The sequence below is a fragment of the Leucopleurus acutus genome (genome assembly GCF_964270905.1).
Source record: "Leucopleurus acutus genome assembly, chromosome: 20".
NCBI lineage: Eukaryota > Metazoa > Chordata > Mammalia > Artiodactyla > Delphinidae > Leucopleurus > Leucopleurus acutus.
The window spans coordinates 8,707,403-8,726,558 of NC_139162.1; the positions used below are offsets into that span (position 1 = coordinate 8,707,403).

Below are 19,156 nucleotides of genomic sequence, written 5' to 3' on the forward strand. Positions count from 1 at the left end.
TCGCGGAGGAGTTCGCTCCCCCCGCAAGGGCACGCGACGCCAGCGGGCAACCAGCCCCCGCGCGGAATGGCTCCCGAACAACTTAGTTCACCTCCTTTAAAAGAGGGTGATAAAGCGCGCTTTCTCTTTCCGCCGACTCCAGACCGCCCCAGCAGGCGCGCGGCGGGGCGACGTCCTCCGCGCCGTCTGGACCCCTGCACACCCGCGCGCGGCCACCGGGAAGAGGGACAAAGAGTTTGGGCCAAGTTTGAGCTCCGGGCACTGCCAGGCTCGGGGGAAGGAAGGTTCCCCCGGGCGGACACCTGGGTGCCGAAGGTGGAGCAAGGAGAAAAAGCTACCCGGTGAATTCACGACCCTGGGGATGGTGGTCGGCGGGGGCGGGGGGCGGGGGGCGGCGGCCAATCCCGGCCGAGCGAGTGGCGGGCGAGCTGGGGCTCTGGAAGGCAGGCCTTTCTCGCTCCGAAGTAAAGCCAACCGTCCTGCCGGTCCACCCGGGTTTCCGCAGTCCCCCTGGAAAACTCCTTCCCCTCTTGCACCAAACTTTGCGCCGGGCTTTGCAACCTCCCGAGGAGGCTGCGGCACAGGAAGGGTTAAGACTGCCAGTCCCAGCTGACAGTCAGCTGATTGGGCCCTGATTGACAGCTCGGAAAAGTTTCCTTGTTTCTATATTATGCTAATCGCGGCCGCTCTCGCCGCCTCCCATTGGTCCGGAGTACCAGTCAATTTCCCTTTTGGGCCTGACGTCACAAGTGCTATAAAACTCAGCAATTGCTTTAAACTCTTCTTGCTGGATCAGAGGCTTTAAAATCTTTTTTTCATCTTCGAGCTGTAGCTCGGGCTGCTCGTCGGCTCGGCCTCTCCCCTTTTGCTCTCCGCCTCGCCTTTCCCCAGGACTTCGCTATTTCGCTTTAAAAAAAAAAAAAGGCAAGAAAGAACTCCGCTCCCCCCTCCCTTTCCTCCAGCCCGGCTGCACCTCTGTCTTGCACTTGGCACGGAGGGAGGAAGACCGCGAGGTTGAGAGAGAGAGAGAGAGGAAAGGGAAAAAAAAAAAAAAAAGCCAGGCAGAAGAGGAGGCGAGAAGCATGAAGTGTTAACTCCCCTGTGCCAAGGCCCGCGCCGCCCGGACAGCGGCCCGCCGCGCCTCCAGCCCCGAGCGGCCGCCGCGCGCGCCCCGCCTGCAGCCCGGGCCGGCGAGGCGAGCACTCCTTATGCAAAACGCGCAGCGGAGCGGCGAGCGGGGGACGCCGCGCACCCAGCCGGGCTCTTCTGGCTTCGCCGCCGCCGCCGCCACCGCAGCCCGCAGAGGACCTTCCCGAGCCTGAAGCCGCCGGCTCGGCGCGCTAGGAGGCGAGCAGGCGAGGAGGGGCCGGGGCGAGCGAGCAAGCACATTGGCGTGAGCAGGGGGGAGGGAGGGCGGGCGCGGGGGGCGCGGGCAGGGCGGGGGGTGTGTGTGCGCGCTCGGAGGTTTCGGGCCAGCCACCGCCGCGCGAGCTAGAAGCGCCCCAGCCCGGCAAGCTGGCTCACCCGCTGGCCACCCAGCACAGCCCGCTGGCCCCTCTCCTGCAGCCCATCTGGCGGAGCGGCGGCGGCGGCGGCGGCGGCGGCAGGAGAATGGCATCAGAACTGGCAATGAGCAACTCCGACCTGCCCACCAGTCCCCTGGCCATGGAATATGTTAATGACTTCGATCTGATGAAGTTTGAAGTGAAAAAGGAACCGGTGGAGACCGACCGCATCATCAGCCAGTGTGGCCGTCTCATCGCCGGGGGCTCGCTGTCCTCCACCCCCATGAGCACGCCGTGCAGCTCGGTGCCCCCTTCCCCCAGCTTCTCGGCGCCCAGCCCGGGCTCGGGCAGCGAGCAGAAGGCGCACCTGGAAGACTACTACTGGATGACCGGCTACCCGCAGCAGCTGAACCCCGAGGCGCTGGGCTTCAGCCCCGAGGACGCGGTCGAGGCGCTCATCAGCAACAGCCACCAGCTCCAGGGCGGCTTCGATGGCTACGCGCGCGGGGCGCAGCAGCTGGCCTCGGCGGCCGGGGCCGGCGCCGGCGGCTCCCTGGGCGGCAGCGGCGAGGAGATGGGCCCCGCCGCCGCCGTGGTGTCCGCCGTGATCGCCGCGGCCGCCGCGCAGAGCGGCGCGGCCCCGCACTACCACCACCACCACCACCACCACGCCGCCGGCCACCACCATCACCCGACGGCCGGCGCGCCCGGCGCCGCGGGCAGCGCGTCCGCCTCGGCCGGTGGCGCGGGCGGCTCGGGCGGCGGCGGCCCGGCCAGCGCCGGGGGCGGCGGCGGCGGAGGCGGCGGCGGCGGCGGCGGCGGCGGCGGCGGGGGCGCGGCGGGGGCGGGGGGCGCCCTGCACCCGCACCACGCCGCCGGCGGCCTGCACTTCGACGACCGCTTCTCCGACGAGCAGCTGGTGACCATGTCGGTGCGCGAGCTGAACCGGCAGCTGCGCGGGGTCAGCAAGGAGGAGGTGATCCGGCTGAAGCAGAAGAGGCGGACCCTGAAAAACCGCGGCTATGCCCAGTCCTGCCGCTTCAAGAGGGTGCAGCAGAGGCACGTCCTGGAGTCCGAGAAGAACCAGCTGCTGCAGCAGGTCGACCACCTCAAGCAGGAGATCTCCAGGCTGGTGCGCGAGAGGGACGCGTACAAGGAGAAATACGAGAAGCTGGTGAGCAGCGGCTTCCGAGAAAACGGCTCGAGCAGCGACAACCCGTCCTCTCCCGAGTTTTTCATGTGAGTCTGACACGCGATCCCAGCTAGCCACCTTGATAAGTGCTCCGTGGGGGTCCGACTCGGGTGTGGGCTTGCCACTTCCAGAGCCTTACTCGCCACCGCCTCGCCCCCTCCCCTCCCGAGCTTGCCCCCCCCCCAGTTGCCCCCTGCGCGCACGCACACGCACACACACACACACACACACACACAACACACACACCGTGCTCCGAGTTGGTGGTGGTGGCGACGGCTGTTTTGAAGTCGGGGAGGGGCAGGTTGTCTGGCTCATGCATTGCCAATCTGAAATTCTCCATAACTCGCTAGCTTGTTTGTTTTTTCTTTTTTTTAACACTCCCCCCCCCCCAACGTGCTCAATGTTCAGCGATCTCGGCAGAGTTCCTCATGCTCACCTTTGAAGCCTGCATCATTCACATATTTTTTTCTTCTTCAGTTCATGAGCTGGTGTTCATTTTCTGTGTGTGTGTGTTTGTATTGTTTGGATTTTTTTTTTAATTAGAGTTTTTGGAGCTTGCTGTGTTACCTCCTTTTTTTTCCTCCCCACACTCCACCCTCACTCCCTCTCCACCCATCTCCTCTGAGATAAAAGAAAAAAAAGAAAAAAAAAAAGCTAAGTTTTTTTTTTCTCCTCCTGAGTTCTTCGTATGAGATTGAGCTTGCAAAGGAAAAAAAAAAATGTGAAATGTTATACACTTGCAGCGTGCTGAGTTCCATCGGGTTTTTTTGAGCATTGTTATGCTAAAATAGAGGGGAAAAATCCTCATGAACCTGCCACAATCAAGCCTGCATCAACCTTCTGGGTGTGACTCGTGAGTTTTGGTCCTTATGATGCCAAATCTGAGAGTTTAGTCTGCCATTTAAAAAACTCATTCTCATCTCATGCATTACGATGCTTGCTACTTTGTCTTAGCAACAATGAACTATAACTGTTTCAAAGACTTTATGGAAAAGAGACATTATATTAATAAAAAAAAAGCCTGCATGCTGGACATGTATGGTATAATTATTTTTTTCTTTTTTTTTTTCCTTTTGGCTTGGAAATGGACGTTCGAAGACTTATGGCATTGGCATTCATACTTTTGTTTTATTGCCTCATGAGTTTTTTGAGTTCAGAACAAAAAAAAGTGCAACCGTAGAGCCTTCTTCCCATGAAAGTTTGCATCTGCTCCAAAACCGCTTTGAGTTACTCAGAACTTCAGCCTCCCATTGTAAATGCACTGAAGGGATTCCTTGTTAAAGATGCCAGAATGGGTTAAAAAATTTAACACGGCCAACAGTAAAGAACTCTTAATGCTTTCTTTTTAATAAGAATGACTGCCCCACTGGGGGGACTAAAATTGTGCTGTTGCCGAAAGCAGTCTAAAATTTATTTTTTAAAAAAAGAAATCTGCCCCGTTATTTTTTTTGGTTTGTTTTCTTTTTCCTTTTTTTTTTTTTTTTTTTTTTTGGCTTTTGGTCATTGTCAAATGTGGAATGCTATGGGTTTCTAGTATATAATTTAATTCTAGTTTTTATAATCTGTTAGCCCAGTTAAAATGTATGCTACAGATAAAGGAATGTTATAGATAAATTTGAAAGAGTTAGGTCTGTTTAGCTGTAGATTTTTTAAAAGATTGATGCACTAAATTGTTTACTGTTGTGATGTTAAGGGGGGTAGAGTTTGCAAGGGGACTGTTTAAAAAAAAGTAGCTTATACAGCATGTGCTTGCAACTTAAATATAAGTTGGGTATGTGTAGTCTTTGCTATACCACTGACTGTATTGAAAACCAAAGTATTAAAAGGGGAAGCACCCCTGTTTATATCTGTAGGGGTATTTTACATTCAAAATGTATGTTTTTTTTTTCAAAATTAAAGTATTTGGGACTGAATTGCACTAAGATATAACCTGCAAGCATATAATACAAAAAAAATTTGCAAAACTGTTTAGAACGCTAATAAATTGATGCAGTTATAAAAAATGGCATTACTGCACAGTTTTAAGATGATGCAGATTTTTTTACAGTTGTATTGTGGTGCAGAACTGGATTTTCTGTAACTTAAAAAAAAATCCACAGTTTTAAAGGCAATAATCAGTAAATGTTATTTTCAGGGACTTACATCCTGTCTTTAAAAACAAAATGAAAAGTAAATCTTACCACAATAAATATAAAAAAATCTTGTCAGTTACTTTTCTTTTACATATTTTGCTGTGCAAAATTGTTTTATATCTTGAGTTACTAACTAACCACGCGTGATGTTCCTATGTGCTTTTCTTTCATTTTCAATTCTGGTTATATCAAGAGAAAGAATAATCTACAATAATAAACTGCATTTTTTTTTTGATTCTGTACTCAGTTTCTTAGTGTACAGTTTAACTGGGCCCAACACTGCGTTAGAAGTGTAAAAGGCATCCTTTTCTCCAGAGGAAGGATTAATGGAGAAGTAATGAGGCAATAATTCAGAGTGAAACATAGGCTGTTTTGTAAGGTGGAAGGCCAGTCCCTTCCAATAATTAGTAATATTTAATATAAATGTAAATTACAATCTCTCAAAATCCCCCTCCCCCAGAGTTTTCAGTTTTCAAATAAGTAGAGACATCATTGCCCTGGTGGAAACAAACAAACAAAAATCCCAACCAGAGAGCAGGGCCTTCTCAGCCTCGCCCTGAGCTTCTCATCCCACCACACAGCCATCTAGAGGGAAACGAGCCCGGCAGAGAAGGCATTGGCAGAGGTGGCTTGGGCACATATGCATTCAATGGTAAAGATAAACAATTCTTGCCTTTTGGCTCAAATTGATTATTTTTCCTTCTTCCCTTACATGCCATGATTTTCTTGTTAGCAAGGCCTGACAGGATTTCACATCAACACTTCGGACAAATTACAGTTGTTTGTTTGTTTCTTAACTTTGAAGGTCATTTGTCTTAAATAGGAAAAAGAAAAATCCACCTCTCACAGAAGTCCAAGTACGTATCTGGGTTTAAACTGTTATTAAATCATATTTCCCTGTGAATATTTAGCTGAGGGCTTCTCCACGTAGATGAGCTGGTAATGATTTCAGAGCACCTTAGCTCCTGGAATACAAGCAGAAAATAATGCCTGGTTGGAATAAAGGCTGTGCTTTGATTTATCGGCCTTTACCCCAACACAGGCTACGTGTGCGGGCTCACTTAAAAGATCCCTTGGAAAGTCTGGAGCTACCTTCACTAACAGCATTGACCTATTTTAAAATGACACAAATTCATGCAACTAATGTTACAAATTCATGCAGTTTGCATTCTTCAGCAACTTCCCCTAGATGGCTAATAGAATGTTAGACAAAGCCAACACTGTTTTGAAAATATAGCCAAACACGGTGACTTTTGTTTTATTTTGTTTTCTGTTCTTCAAAAAATAATAATAACAATAATATTGCAACTCTGAACGAAGGCCTGATTTTGAGGAAAACAGGTTGTGCTTGGCGCTGATGAGCTCTGGCCGGTGTGTCAGCCTTCCTACCCTTTTTCACAGAACATGAAGACAGTGGATAGGGCCCCTGAATCCACACTTTAGTTTGCTTTAACACAGGTCTTAATAGTAAACCTACCTCCATGTTCTTGAAGTTAGCTGTTCTTCTCTGTCTCAGAGTTCTTGTTTTGTTTTGTTTTTTTTTTTTTGGTCCGATCCCAACGAGGAGATTTGCAGTCTCCCCCTGTAGAAGCAGAAATATCGCTTATACAGGAAGCCCAGCATCTGACACAAAATTTTAGGCAAACATTTTCAAAATAACAGTGACCTGGATGGAGTGACTGCAGTTACCTCATGAGGAATGCCACTTGCGAAAAAATACAGTGGTCCAACAATTAAGCATTTTGGTAGGCCCCTACAAGGCAGTTTAATATAATAAGCAGGTTTTTGCCCCAAATATGAAAACGCCAAATACAGAGGTGCTGGCAAAAAAGTGAGGTTTTGGTGGCTGCCTTTAAGAGAAGGCTAACTCCTAATGAAAGGCACTTTCAGAAATAACCATTACTAAAAACTTTGAAATGTAATGAGAGTGGTGAACACAAATACATGCTTTTTTTTTTTTAACAAAGAAATCCTGCCTGAGTGCCCTTACTACCAATAAGTCTCTACATTTTTTTTTTAATCATGTAAGGAAATCTAGCTTTCCCTTTACACTGCATTTGAGTCTTTGTCTAAATAGTGTTAAAATTCCTTTCATTCCAAATACAGAACTGAGCCCACTCACAGGTTGGAGCCGTCGGTGGGATACACCACATTTTGGAAGCCCCACAGCGTCATGTGCTTACCCGTGTGTTCACAAAATGAAATTTACGTGAGAACTGTATTTTTATTATTTTTATTACTATCTGCAGTCATGGAACACAGCCCACCCCTGACTTCTATTTAGTTTCCTTTTTAAAAAAATAAATGTGTTAAGAGATGAAAGCTATTAAATGTATAAGCTGCCTGCTAATTAACTGTGCCTCCTGTCTGAGGATCACACAGACCCACAGAAAAGCACGCTGGTGTTTCTTACTTTACGATGCGCCAGAATGAATAGATGCGATTGTTTTCAACCTGTAATATTGGTTTTTAAAAAAAAAATCCACTGAAATTTACAAGGTATGTGCGTTGATATGAAGGGAAGTGTCACAGAAGGTTAACAGCTAGCATTTTTAAAGCCTATGTAGACATGCACACGCTAAACAGTACTTTTTCACGCTTCGTTGTTTCTCTGGCAGATAATTTTACTAAGAAGAAAAATAAATAAATAATTGACCCCCCCTCCCCAAGCAGATGCCACGGGCAGAAGCTTTAACAGAGCCGAGCACCCTGCTTTTCTCTCGGGCCCTGGATAGTATTGTATTTTCAGTGATGTCAAACGTGGTCATTCATCAGACAGAGCCGTAAGTGAAACCAATGTTAGTTAAGTACACCCCCTCCGTGTGCTTTTTTTTTTCCTCCCCCTTCTCTGCTCTCAGGCATCCACAAAGTCACCTCCCATGTTTTCTTTTTTTTCCAGAACCGTGTAGTAATTTTTTACAATGTATCCGACACATTAATAGATTGACCTCAAATAGGCAGAGACTCTACTTCCTGATCTCAGTGAGGAAATGATGTGTAGATAATCATATTTATCTGCCTTCATGCCATAACCACCTGGACTCTCAACAGAGGCCATTCCAATGCGAGATGCTCTATTTATTACTGAACGCGGGATTCTAAGGCTCTGATCTTTTCCCCCTTATACCTTTACCCCGGTAGTTTTTATTCAGTAACGTTGATTCGAGATACTTCTGCTCTTAAATAGGACCTCCCCTTGCCAAACCACCAGCTTTAAGGTTAAACACAGCGTACAGGGGGCAAATGGTAACCACGCTTGCAAACATGGGGCGCAGCTGTCTCAGTAGCCACATTCCCAGCGTGTCCTTGTCTGAAATGACTGAAGTGGCTTGTGACACATTCAGAGGTTCCCGAGTACAGTAGTTGGAAGGTTTTTGCTGTTGTCTTTGTTTTTGGTTCAGACCAACTTACTTCCGTATTCACCCTTGGCTTGATCAAATGTACTCCCCCGGTGTTCTAGGCCAATCAATGTATTTAAAAGTCTGCTGGCTGCACAGGTATCTCAATTTTTTGCCTGTCGGTAGTTAAAGACTAACAGAGATAGGTTGGAAGACTGAGGTCCACGCGTGACAACCTTTAGCCGTCTGATTTCCGTGCCAGTAAAACACACAGCCGAAGCTGCGGGGCTTACTTCTCGTATAAACACGGGATCAGAGAGGCTAGGAAGCCAGGTTCACCCGCTTTCCACTGCTCGTCTGCGAGGCTCCCCACTGCGATTTACTTTCGTTTGATACATTTTTAAATTTTGTCCCTTTTCTTGAAGAAATGTCTTCATTCTTAGGGAAGAGATAACTACCGTGAGAGGCTATCCTTTTCACCACTTCTGATTATTACTCAGGAGGCTAGATGAATAATTTGGGGTCGGTGCCTTCCTTGTTGTCCAGAGTAAAATAAGAGAAACCTAGTTTGTTCTCACTCTGGGCCCATCCTAAATTTAAAAGATGTCCCAAGTCCAAGGCTGGGCAGACGGTAGCCATAAGGGAGAGGTGGTCCAGCCCTCCAGCCCACTGAATCAGGATGAGTTCGTTTGTTTTTGTATTTGTTTAAAAACAGAGCAGGAGCCTTCACCCACCTTCTGATAACACTGCTTTTCTCACTTTTGATATAAATCTTCAAAATCTAGACATCACACAGCCCCAGAAAAGGGAAATTCTCTCCAAGCCTGGCTCCACCACGGCTCTTGAACAAACCCAGCTCTGTCTGGCATTTTTTTTTTCTCCAGCGGGGGTAGGGGACAGGGTGAGAGAATTTCAGTCTCCCAGGCTGTCTCATGATTGCCGGGGCATAAAGAAGTACAGTCCTGCAACAATGTGGGAACATCTTTACCCTTTAGAGAGGGACAAAACAAAAAACAAAGCAAATCAAATTGCTTGGCACGAAGGCGTAGCAAAACCCCAGGCTCTCCATTCCTTTGTAGCATCTGTGGGAGGTGAGACATGAGGCAAGCCAGAGAGAACGGTGACGCACGCAGACTTCGAAGGCAAGAGTCACCCACTGTACACATTTGCACACAGGTGCAAACCAGGTTCAGCTGTCCGTTTCTTTCCTGTATGTTCACGTGTGTTTCTGTTTTGAAAATTTTAGAGATCGAACCCCAATTAAGAGCTCCGAGGAAATTGCAAATGTCTTAATTTGGGGGCATTTATAAATATTTCAATCTGTGATTTTGCAGTGGGGACATTGGAGACATTGGATGTGTTATGCCCATATTTCTGTGGTCACCGCAGTAGGTTTGATGGCATCGTGACCATTTTTATTGCTTAAATTTGAAAGCCCTTTGTGTGTTTTCCCTAAGTTTGCCCAATATAACAAGGCCAATATAGAAAGAACACATCAACGGCACACAGAAATCAGACCTTTCTATGAATGTGCATCAGAGTTGGACAGTTTTAAGAAATTCACAAAATGCATTTTCCACAGAGAGGCTATGATTGGAATGCACAGTTCTCTACCCAGATCGTAGTCATCTGCTAAGCACCTCTTCCCTGTTGAACACAATTCATTTTCTTTTCCTTTCTTTTTGTCAAGTAACAATTTTTTCTATAATTAGAACTCGGGATTGCAAAATCACATTCCTCCCTTCTCCACAGATTCTTGGATCTTTCGTTAGGATTAGAAAGGGGCATTAATTCAAGAAGGGAGGATGAGGGAGGGGTGTCTGTGGAGCTTTGGGAGAGGAGGAGAGGAAGTAGAAATAGTTCTGTGCTCACCTCCCCACGCCCCCTTGGCCTCCACCCAGCCCAGGCCTGGGTGTGAGTTACACGCTGGGGATTTGGATTCTGAATTTATTCTAAATATTCTGATCACCAACCTTGAGTGTTTCCAAGCTAAGATGCCAAAGAATGGTTTTTCCTTGTGGTTGGTTCCTTCGGTTAGGAAATAGGAGAGGCCATGAAACCTTATAGAACTGGGAGAGGAGGCGTGGTAACGGCTCTCCTGAGAGACTCCCCAAAAAGGATGGTTGTGAAGGGAATCCTGGGCCGAAAACTCCGGTCAGCAGTGCCGAGTTCCCTTTTGCAACCAAAATCTGTCCTGGTTCTGCATGACTTCATCCACTTCTGGAAGCCTGTGGAAGTGGGTTTCTGGTCTCCTTTGGGGGATTTTCCAGAAGGAAAGCAGGCCTGAGGATCCCAGAAAAATAGGCAATCCCAAACTAGGCCCAGCGGAGCAGAGGGCAGGTAGCGGCTGGTGTGCAGGGGCTGGGGGGAGTATTACTAACAAGAGACGGACCTTGGCTTATGACCCCCAGTGGCCAGGGGTCAACTCTAGGTCATTCCTAGGGCCCTAGCTTCCCACCAGGCTAGATGTGTTTGCAGGGTGACTGACAGGCCTCTGGCAGACCCTGAAATCCCCGTGATCCCTAAAAGCAATAGAGATGTCCTTAGCTCCAGGGCTTTGGCCCCTTACCACCTGGTCCCTGTCCCATCCCAGTGTCCTCTCTATAATTTCTGGCACCTCTACCCCCCATGCTTAGTCACCAGGGCCATCAGAGAGACTCAGAAATCACTGCCTTGTACCAGAAGGCAGTCACCTAAGCTGAGCCTTTGGACCCATTAAGTCACTTCTGGGGCAGGTCCAGTGCAGACAAAGGCAGGGATGCAGAGGAGAGCTGGGAAGTGGCTCTGGCATGTCTAAGGCCAGCGGGAGCTTCCCACGCCAAGGACTTTGAAGCCTGGAATGAAGGAGATGAAGGTGGGGAGGATGCTGAGGTCCCGTCTCCCAGTTCCCATGCATCCCCTCTCCCCACGCATGCCCTGCACCCTCCACCCCGCCCGACCCCCTCCCGGTCTGCATTTGTTCTGCGGGGCCCATTCACTCTGGGCATCACTGCCCTGGCCAGGTGCACTCCGCATCCTCAGGGTCCCCTGGCCACTGCATCAAGCGCAGAAGGACAGGAAGCAGGGCCCCCGCGGTTGGGTCCGGCGGCTGCCTGAGGCCAAGAGGAGTCCCCGCGTGCCTCAGGCCCTGGGCTGCGCCCCGGGGGACCAGCAGGCTCAGGACGCTAGCAAAGCAGCTCCCCTCCGAGATGCCCGCGCCCGTGCTGGGGCACCACCGGCGGCCACTCCCAGCAAGCCCCAGGGTCCCACACCCACCCGGTGCCCGCGACCCAGCTGGGTACTTGGATTTGTATTGGGATTTGGTTTAAGGTTTCCAAGAGGACTGCCCTGGCCACAGTGGAGCCCTTGGGGACATTGAAAACACCTGCTCTGCTGCGCTCTGGGGTGGGCGCATGGAAGGAGGGAGTGGGGTTCAGCCCTAAAAGTCTCCGCCTTTCACCTTGGGACACCCCCCATCCCACCTTCCAGCTGCCCCAGGAAGCTTCTGCAAATAAGAGCATCAGCTCCAGATCATTTGATTTTTACTCTATTAATTTTCCGGCCCATTTCCAGATCTAGATTTTTTTTTTTTTTCCTGCTCTGGTTAGAGACGGCGAAGAGGCAAAAGAAAAAGAAGGAAATCTAGATAGACTGTTTGAAAATCTTTCTAGAAATCTCCATACAGTTGGGGTTTTCCTTGATAGAGTTTGACGTTTATTGTAGAGGAAAGCTACTCGGGAAAACTTTATTAGGATTTCACCCACAGCTCCAGCAAGAGGGGCTTGCTTGCATTCCCAGATTCAACACAGTTGCTATCAAATCTCAGGCACTCAGAAACTGTCTAAAGAGGAGAAACTTTAAAACAACTAATTTCAGAAGGGAGACCTTCCATGTAGGATTTTTTTCTTATAGGGACCTTCAGTTTTTTGGATCCTTGAGTGTGAAGCAGTTAAGCATCATTGCACCTTCTTAAATAAATCCCCCCCCCCCGCTTTTTTCCTTTTTCTTTGCTTAAGGAAGGATTCATAAATGTGCAGATAAATGTGTTGAAACGAAAGCAATGATCTCAGCATCTGACGCACTTTTACACTGTCAGATTCTACTGAAATCTTTTTTCTTAGAATGGGGGAAACCGGCAGTCATCATTCTCAGATGAAATCTGTTAAAAGATGATAGTCGAGTCTGTTTTCAGGCAATGGATCCAACATATTCTTTCATCTGCCATTTATCTATCTATCTAATCTATTTATGGAACTGTAACACATTGTAGGGGGTAGGCTATTAAAAGATAAATCTGCCATTTCCACATTAGGACACAGACATGATCACACGACAGAGTTCTTTTCGGTCTACTCTACGTGTTGGTAGGCGGGAGCCAAACCTAGCCTGAATGGTCTGTCTTAGAATAATCATCTTCCCATAAAACCTTCGCTGGACTTGGCATAACTCAGAGCATTGCAGAGGTGCGTGCTGCCCATCTGTATGTTCTCAGGGTGCACTGTCCGTGTTAATTCCCTGCACTGTACCGGTAGTGAGACCTTTAAAATCTTCCTTGGAATATCACTGTACATTCCTATGCTATTTTAAAAGTACTATTTAATGGTTAGGTAAATAGATCCCACTTTTCAAGGCTCTGTGCTAGCAGACGTCTGGCTTCGACTACACCGCTGGGGTCAGGATGGAAAATCTCCTCTCCTGCTCCGCTGTGAGACCCCTTTGCCCTCCACCACCCTTCCCCAGTGACTATCCTGGGTGAAGGTGATGAGAACAGAAAATGGCAATGGCTTTTGGACCCTATTCAGGTGTGCAAACAGAATCTCTCTCTCCCCAGCTTTTGAAAGTAAATGCCTTGATAACAGGATGGGTTCCCCAGGTGGCCAGAGAATAGAGGTCATCTTGAGGAAAGGGACACCAATGATCTAAAAAGGACATCTACTTTATGAGATTTCAGGCAAGATTCCAAATACGCATTTAATGAGGTCCGCTTCTTTTTCTCCAGAAATAACAGAGGCTATGAGTGAGCCGGTCAGGAAGGCAAAGGGGCATTTTGCAAAGTCTCCGTTCAATTATTGCTTTGTAATATTGTTCTAAAATTGAAAAATGCCTCACGAGTCTATGATCTCCTGTAAATATTCCTTGCAGAAGCTTAACATACGTTTGCACTGCCCCAAAGGAATTACAAAAATATTCCCTCCACAATCTCTTAAGCTTTTAAACTCTATTCACTAGCATTTCTAGAAGAATCTGATGTTCCTAAAGACTTTTTTTTAAGTGACCTTATATGGGAAGTTTTCTTGTTTTGTTTTGTTTGTTTGTTTGAGATTAGCCATTTGAAGTTGAAATGGAGAATAATTGATATCACAGATAACACTTCCAGGTTTTATAACTTCAGTATGTTTCTTGTTTCTTTTTTTTTTTTTTTTGGCATAGAAATAATTTATTTGGCAAAAGATTAGTGTATACTCTGACATGAAAGAGTATTTTGTGCCGTAATGTTTTAAAAGCATTTCTAACGTGAAATGTGGATGAAAGCCCATGATGTATTTGGGGCAGCTCTGACAGATCTGAATACAGATTTGTTTATATGAGTATTTTAATGCATAGTCAGACTCTTTAGATAAAGGGAACTGGGAAAATTATAGAGTTACGCTAAATGAAAATTTAAGTAAAAGATTCTGTCAGTTACAGCAGCCTACAGATTTCAGCAGGTGTATGCGTTGTGTGCAGTTTTTCACACCCATTGTAAAGTAATTCAAATAAAAGTGGGGCAGATTAAAGAAGAATAACTGAATCTCCACGTTGGAAAAAAAATTAGATTGACTTACTGGTTTATCACAGTTATTGTACCCAGATTGACTGTAACCATGTTGAATTTTTTAAATTAGATTTTAAATATATTTTGACAGTCTGAACTTGTAGAGTGTGGCTAACTAGGGGGAGAAATGACAGGTCTGCTTTGTTATTAAACTGCTGTCTGGAAAATATTGGACTCCGTACAGTAAATGATAATTATTTTGCCACTTACATTAGTATAGCTAATAGCAATAAGGGGTTTTTGAACCATAGAAAGCTAACTACTTTGAATTACTGTGCTTTGTTATTCACTGTGAAGCAAAAAGACGTTTTTTTTTTTCTAAAGCAATCTCATTTTCATATTACCGTTCTAAGCATTCTCTGCTACTAATTTAAACAGAGAGGAAGTTAATAAATAAAAGGGTGGTCTCTAAATGGTTCTATTTGTTAAGAGAACATCTGCAATTAAGGTCATCAGTACCAGCAGAAGAGACCAGGGCAATGGAAGAGGAGGGGGGAAGATGGAAGAGAAACAGGCCCTAGTAAAGAGCCAGGGTTTGGTTTGGGTTCCCTGGGGATGGGCAGTCTTTGAACACTTGAGAGACACCCATCAGAGACCATTCATATCCTCCTCCACTGTGAACCCAGGATCGCTTGGTTCTCTGAACTGAGGGCAGCTCTAAAGCTGCTCCAGGCTGCCAGGCCAGTGGGCATCACTGTCTCAGCCCCCCCCAGGACCAGAGCAAGAGTGGAGAGGGGTCGTTGAAGAAGCATCCCACGCCATTCTCTTCCATGTGAACCCTTCCTCTGGCAGGGCTGAGACCAGGATGCCAAAGCAAATGGACCTAAATCACTCTTCTTTTGGTCTCATTCTGCCCTTTTCATAGGTAGTTAGGCTGCCTTGAACATACTGTCCTTCTAAAGCCCTCTTCATGGTTATTAATGACCCTTTGTTTATTTTAATATATTTACTAAATCAGGTACCCAAGGGAATCCTCTACATCAGTGATGTGAAAAATCCTGTTGCCTGAAGTCCAAGAGGTACATCTTGATTTCTAATTTGCATGTGCTTGTTTTAGTGCATTTTCCATGAGGGAGACAGCAAGCGAGCAAAGCGAGTGAGGAATGCTGATCGCTTTCGAGGCGCGAAGGTCTCCTGCTGTAGTGGTTTTAGCATTGGGGTTTCACATGTACGTAAATGGTGATACCAGATGCTGAAGTGAAGGATGCATTGTGTGTTGAGACGAGCATGCATGCATTTTTATATTGATTTCATGACGTAGGTGTGGTGTACAGAGTACTAATCCAGTCCGAGTAGATCTCAGATCTTTAGCCTTAACTAGCGTGAGTCTGTTGACTCATCTTTATATTTGAATGTCAGACAATTTGCGTTGTCCCCCTCCTGTGTCCAAATGTGAGTTTGGAGCCACTCCTCCCTTCAAATGTAGGCAGAGGGAGGCAGAAATGTGATTTTCACCTATGAAAAAAAATGAAATTAAGCTATTTAAATGGGTTTTCAATTACAGGGATCCCGGGGTGAATTTAATTATGAATCCTCTTCGTTTAGAGAGCTAGACCAACACTCTTACACCAATAATTACTTAGTGTTATCGTTTTATGTATTCCTGTTACGTCTTATTGGCTAATGGAATGAAGTTTGACTTTTTTTTTTTTTTTATGAAATTTGCTTGCTGAGAAATTTGCATGAAATACAGCTTTGGGTTTAAGTCCCACCGTCAAATTGCTACTGTTTAAGAAGGAGACACTTTAAGAATCCAGTGAATTGAGGGTGTCAGGAAACAGACCCGGATTTTTTCCCGCTCTTCTGATATGGTATCTGATTACTTACTTTTACACATTATTATAAGGACAGGCTTTGAATAACTGGACTGTGAATATTTAACATGATTTCTTTCCTAGCCTTAAACAAAATTAACGTTTTCTTTAATAGCTCTCATACATAGATTTTAACTAAGTGTACACCTTTGGGATTAATTTGTGTATCCTTGTGTATGCATGCCATACCGATACTTTATTCCTTTCTCTTTCTATTCCTTTCTTTTATCCCTGTCCTTATAATTGCAGTTTGAAAGCCATCTATTAAATATAATGATCCAGACACACCGGGCAGGTTTTGTTACACCGAAACCATCCATTTTGAGCGAAGAGTTAATGAACTTTTAAGGCAAGATTCACCCGGGTCTTGACCCCCCCCCCCCCCGTAATATTTCATATAAGGTTACTGGCGGGAGAGAAATCAAATTTCAGCTGTGAACATGATTGACAGGTGAGAGTGAGGAAGAGAAAGGCATTTGGCTAGATGGGGGATTTGGAGAGGAGGACAATTCCTCCAAGTTACTCTGTGGTATTAGGTATTATAAGCTGATATATGAAAAGTTCAATACTTGATACTCCTGGGAGAGTTACTTAGTTTATTTTCAGAAAGTCACTTTGGTTAAGAGATTTCAGTCCTGGAAGCCAAAAATGGGGAATCACTAGCTTTCTGCTGTCTTGCTGATTTCCACTCTGTACAACTTTGTGGCTTATTTCTGGCAATTTTCTAGGCTAGAGTGTGAGAATTAAATCACAAGCCATTTGGGGAGGCATTTGACTATTTTATTTATTCTCAGAAACACAGTCTAGATTATATTCTGGTTCTTGGGCATATTACAGAATAGTCATCCTAAGTGGTATCACAAAAAGATCAAATTCTCCATTTTCATAGCATCCCTTGATCCTAACATTTTCCATTAGTGCACGTTCCAGCTTAACATACGCAAATCTACCCAAGTGCATGATTTATCAAGGTTGTGCCTTCTAAGCAAAGTCTTCTAACATGACGATCAAGAGAGACAACAGTCCCACACTGCCGTTTGATGTCAGTTTCTCCATGGTAGCATCCCTGGGTCAGGTGTGATGTTAGCATCGTCACCATGGAAAGAAGTGATGGTGTTGCTTGACCCTAAGACAAAGAGTGGCTTTGGAATTCACCTTAGAGGCTGTCTCTTAGCGTGAATTGTCAAAAGGAGGTAACACAACTACTCATGGTTGGCACCAAAACTGAAAGCAGGCCTTTAATACATGCTCTTTCATCTTGTGTGTTGAAACACTAATTTCGGGAGATACTGGTGGACCTTAGCCTGCTGATGTGTATGCTCTACCCATTACAGATGTTCCTGACATTGGCTAAGACCCATCCGGATGCAACCGAGCCTTAACAGAGCTGCCTTGGGGCAGGGCAGGTCGGACACATATAACATAGGGGAGAGGCCTGTTGGTAGCTTTCCTGTCACCCGTGGGAGTTTCCTGATGGAACTTGTAAAAACAGCTCTTCCCGGGTTCTAAGTACCCGTCACTTTTTTTTTCCTAGTCTTAAAAATTAGCTGAGTGGATATGTTTTATCCTGACTGTACCTATGCTGACGTGAATTCAAACCAATGTAAGGAAGGCTTTACTCTGTTATGAACTGGGATATAAACAAAAAACACAGTAAAAGGACTCCGAAATCTTGTTTCTACTTTGTATAACGTGTCCTCCCACGTTGCCAGGAATCACCCAGAAATAAAACGCAAGCATGGTTTCCCAACGTCCAGTGTCAATGTGGGTACCTGAGCACAGCTACTTAATTCCAACATAAAATTAAAGATGTCATAACCATATTTCCTTTGCAGAGTCCATCAAAATATTTTAACAGAAATGGTGAATGAGGTGTTCTCAGGCAAAGGCCATGGGAAAACACAGACCGTAAGTTTTCGTCTTCTGGTGCCTCGGTTTGAAAAGCCCACGTGAGAACCGTGGCTTCACTGCAGGCCCCTCAGGGCCTCCTGGTACTCAGTTTTTAGAGTAACTGCCCCGTCCTGGAAGACAGCAAGGGGTAGGATGCTGTCTGGCACGCAGATCTGGAGAGCAGACCAATCCGTCACAGATGCCATGAGTATGTCTTAAGCACATTACATCACTGTATTTGTTGGCACTGAGAAAATAAGGGAAAATAATTCTGTTTAAAGCGTTTTATTACTGGGACTAACTTACCTAATTGTTTATTGTTGTTGTTTGTTTAATCAGATCATGCTCCTGCCTAAGCCCCCCCATCCCCCTTTCCATACAAGGCTGCCTAATGTCTTCCTTTCTGTGGACACCGGCCCACTAGTGAGCAGATTTAATCAATTAATTATAGCAGAGCAGGTACAGGGCAAGCAGCTCAATGAACTCACATTATTTCCAGTCAACGTTAGAATGCTATCAAAGGGGCTGCCGTAAAGAAAGGAACATTATGCATTTGGGAGCATTTGGGGGTGGGGGGAAGGAAGAAGGAATTTTTGCACGAGTATAGCACTCGTTATTTAAAACAAAATGATGCTTCTGTAAAGAGCTTTCGTTCTAAAAGCACACATTCAGTCACCTGCCAAAATCTCAGATTTATTGCTGCCGTTCACAGATGCCAATGTTGAAACTCTCCTCGCCTGCCGCTTGCTGAGTCTTTCATTTCCTCGATCCAAAAATTACTGTAAAGTTGTTGTTTAGTGTCTGCCTTTTTTTTTTTGCTTTTCCTGGCACCTAATGAAATTATCAGCAATAAATGAGCTATACAGAAGGGTTGGGTTTGCTTTTATTTATTTATTTTTTTGGTCTTTTTTTTTTTTTTTTTTTTTTTGGCAGTATTTGGAAAATGCTGGGACAAGGGTAAGCCGGTGGGAATATTCGGAGTGCCTCCCTTTCCAGCGTCTACAGGAAATAAAGCTATTAGCATTTATATAATTTCAGATGGGAACTAATACTGAGGGTGGGAGGGGGGAGGAAGTTTCAGGTGTTGAGTGGGAAACAACACAGCCCTGACCTCCAGTATAAACTGCTGGAAGATATTACCACCTAATTAACAAACCAGGGGCGCATCTTTCACCTTCATCCCTGGTGAGCTGAAAATGACAAAAAAGAGAGGAAGGGAGTTTGTTTTTTGCCATTCCCTCAGCAAGCAATCATCCTCTAATGACGGGTCATCCACATGGAGCAAGTGACGATTTCTTTTTAGTCCTTTGAGTCTATAGAAAAGCACAGTAACTTCATTTGCTGGCAGGTAGGCAGTAGAGGTGAGAATTGAATTGATCTGAAATTGACCCTGCGGTCACGCCTCCTTTAAATTGGGTTCTTCAGACAAAGTTTCTTTTCTTCTTCCTGGGCTTCTGCCAGCAGCCAAGCTGAGTCTTGAGTGGGGTGCGG

The 19,156-nt window shown here is 46.0% G+C and overlaps 1 protein-coding gene across 1 annotated transcript; it reads left to right on the top strand.

Moving 5' to 3' along the window:
• The first annotated feature begins 533 nt into the window (after window positions 1-533).
• MAF (MAF bZIP transcription factor) lies at window positions 534-17,298 on the top strand. Its single transcript, XM_082862282.1, has 4 exons — window positions 534-1,393; window positions 1,567-2,744; window positions 14,920-14,980; window positions 17,110-17,298. The coding sequence occupies exons 2-3, from the start codon at window positions 1,612-1,614 to the stop codon at window positions 14,951-14,953; spliced, it is 1,167 nt and encodes a 388-aa protein (XP_082718408.1). The 5' UTR covers window positions 534-1,393; window positions 1,567-1,611; the 3' UTR covers window positions 14,954-14,980; window positions 17,110-17,298.
• The last annotated feature ends 1,858 nt before the right edge of the window (window positions 17,299-19,156 follow it).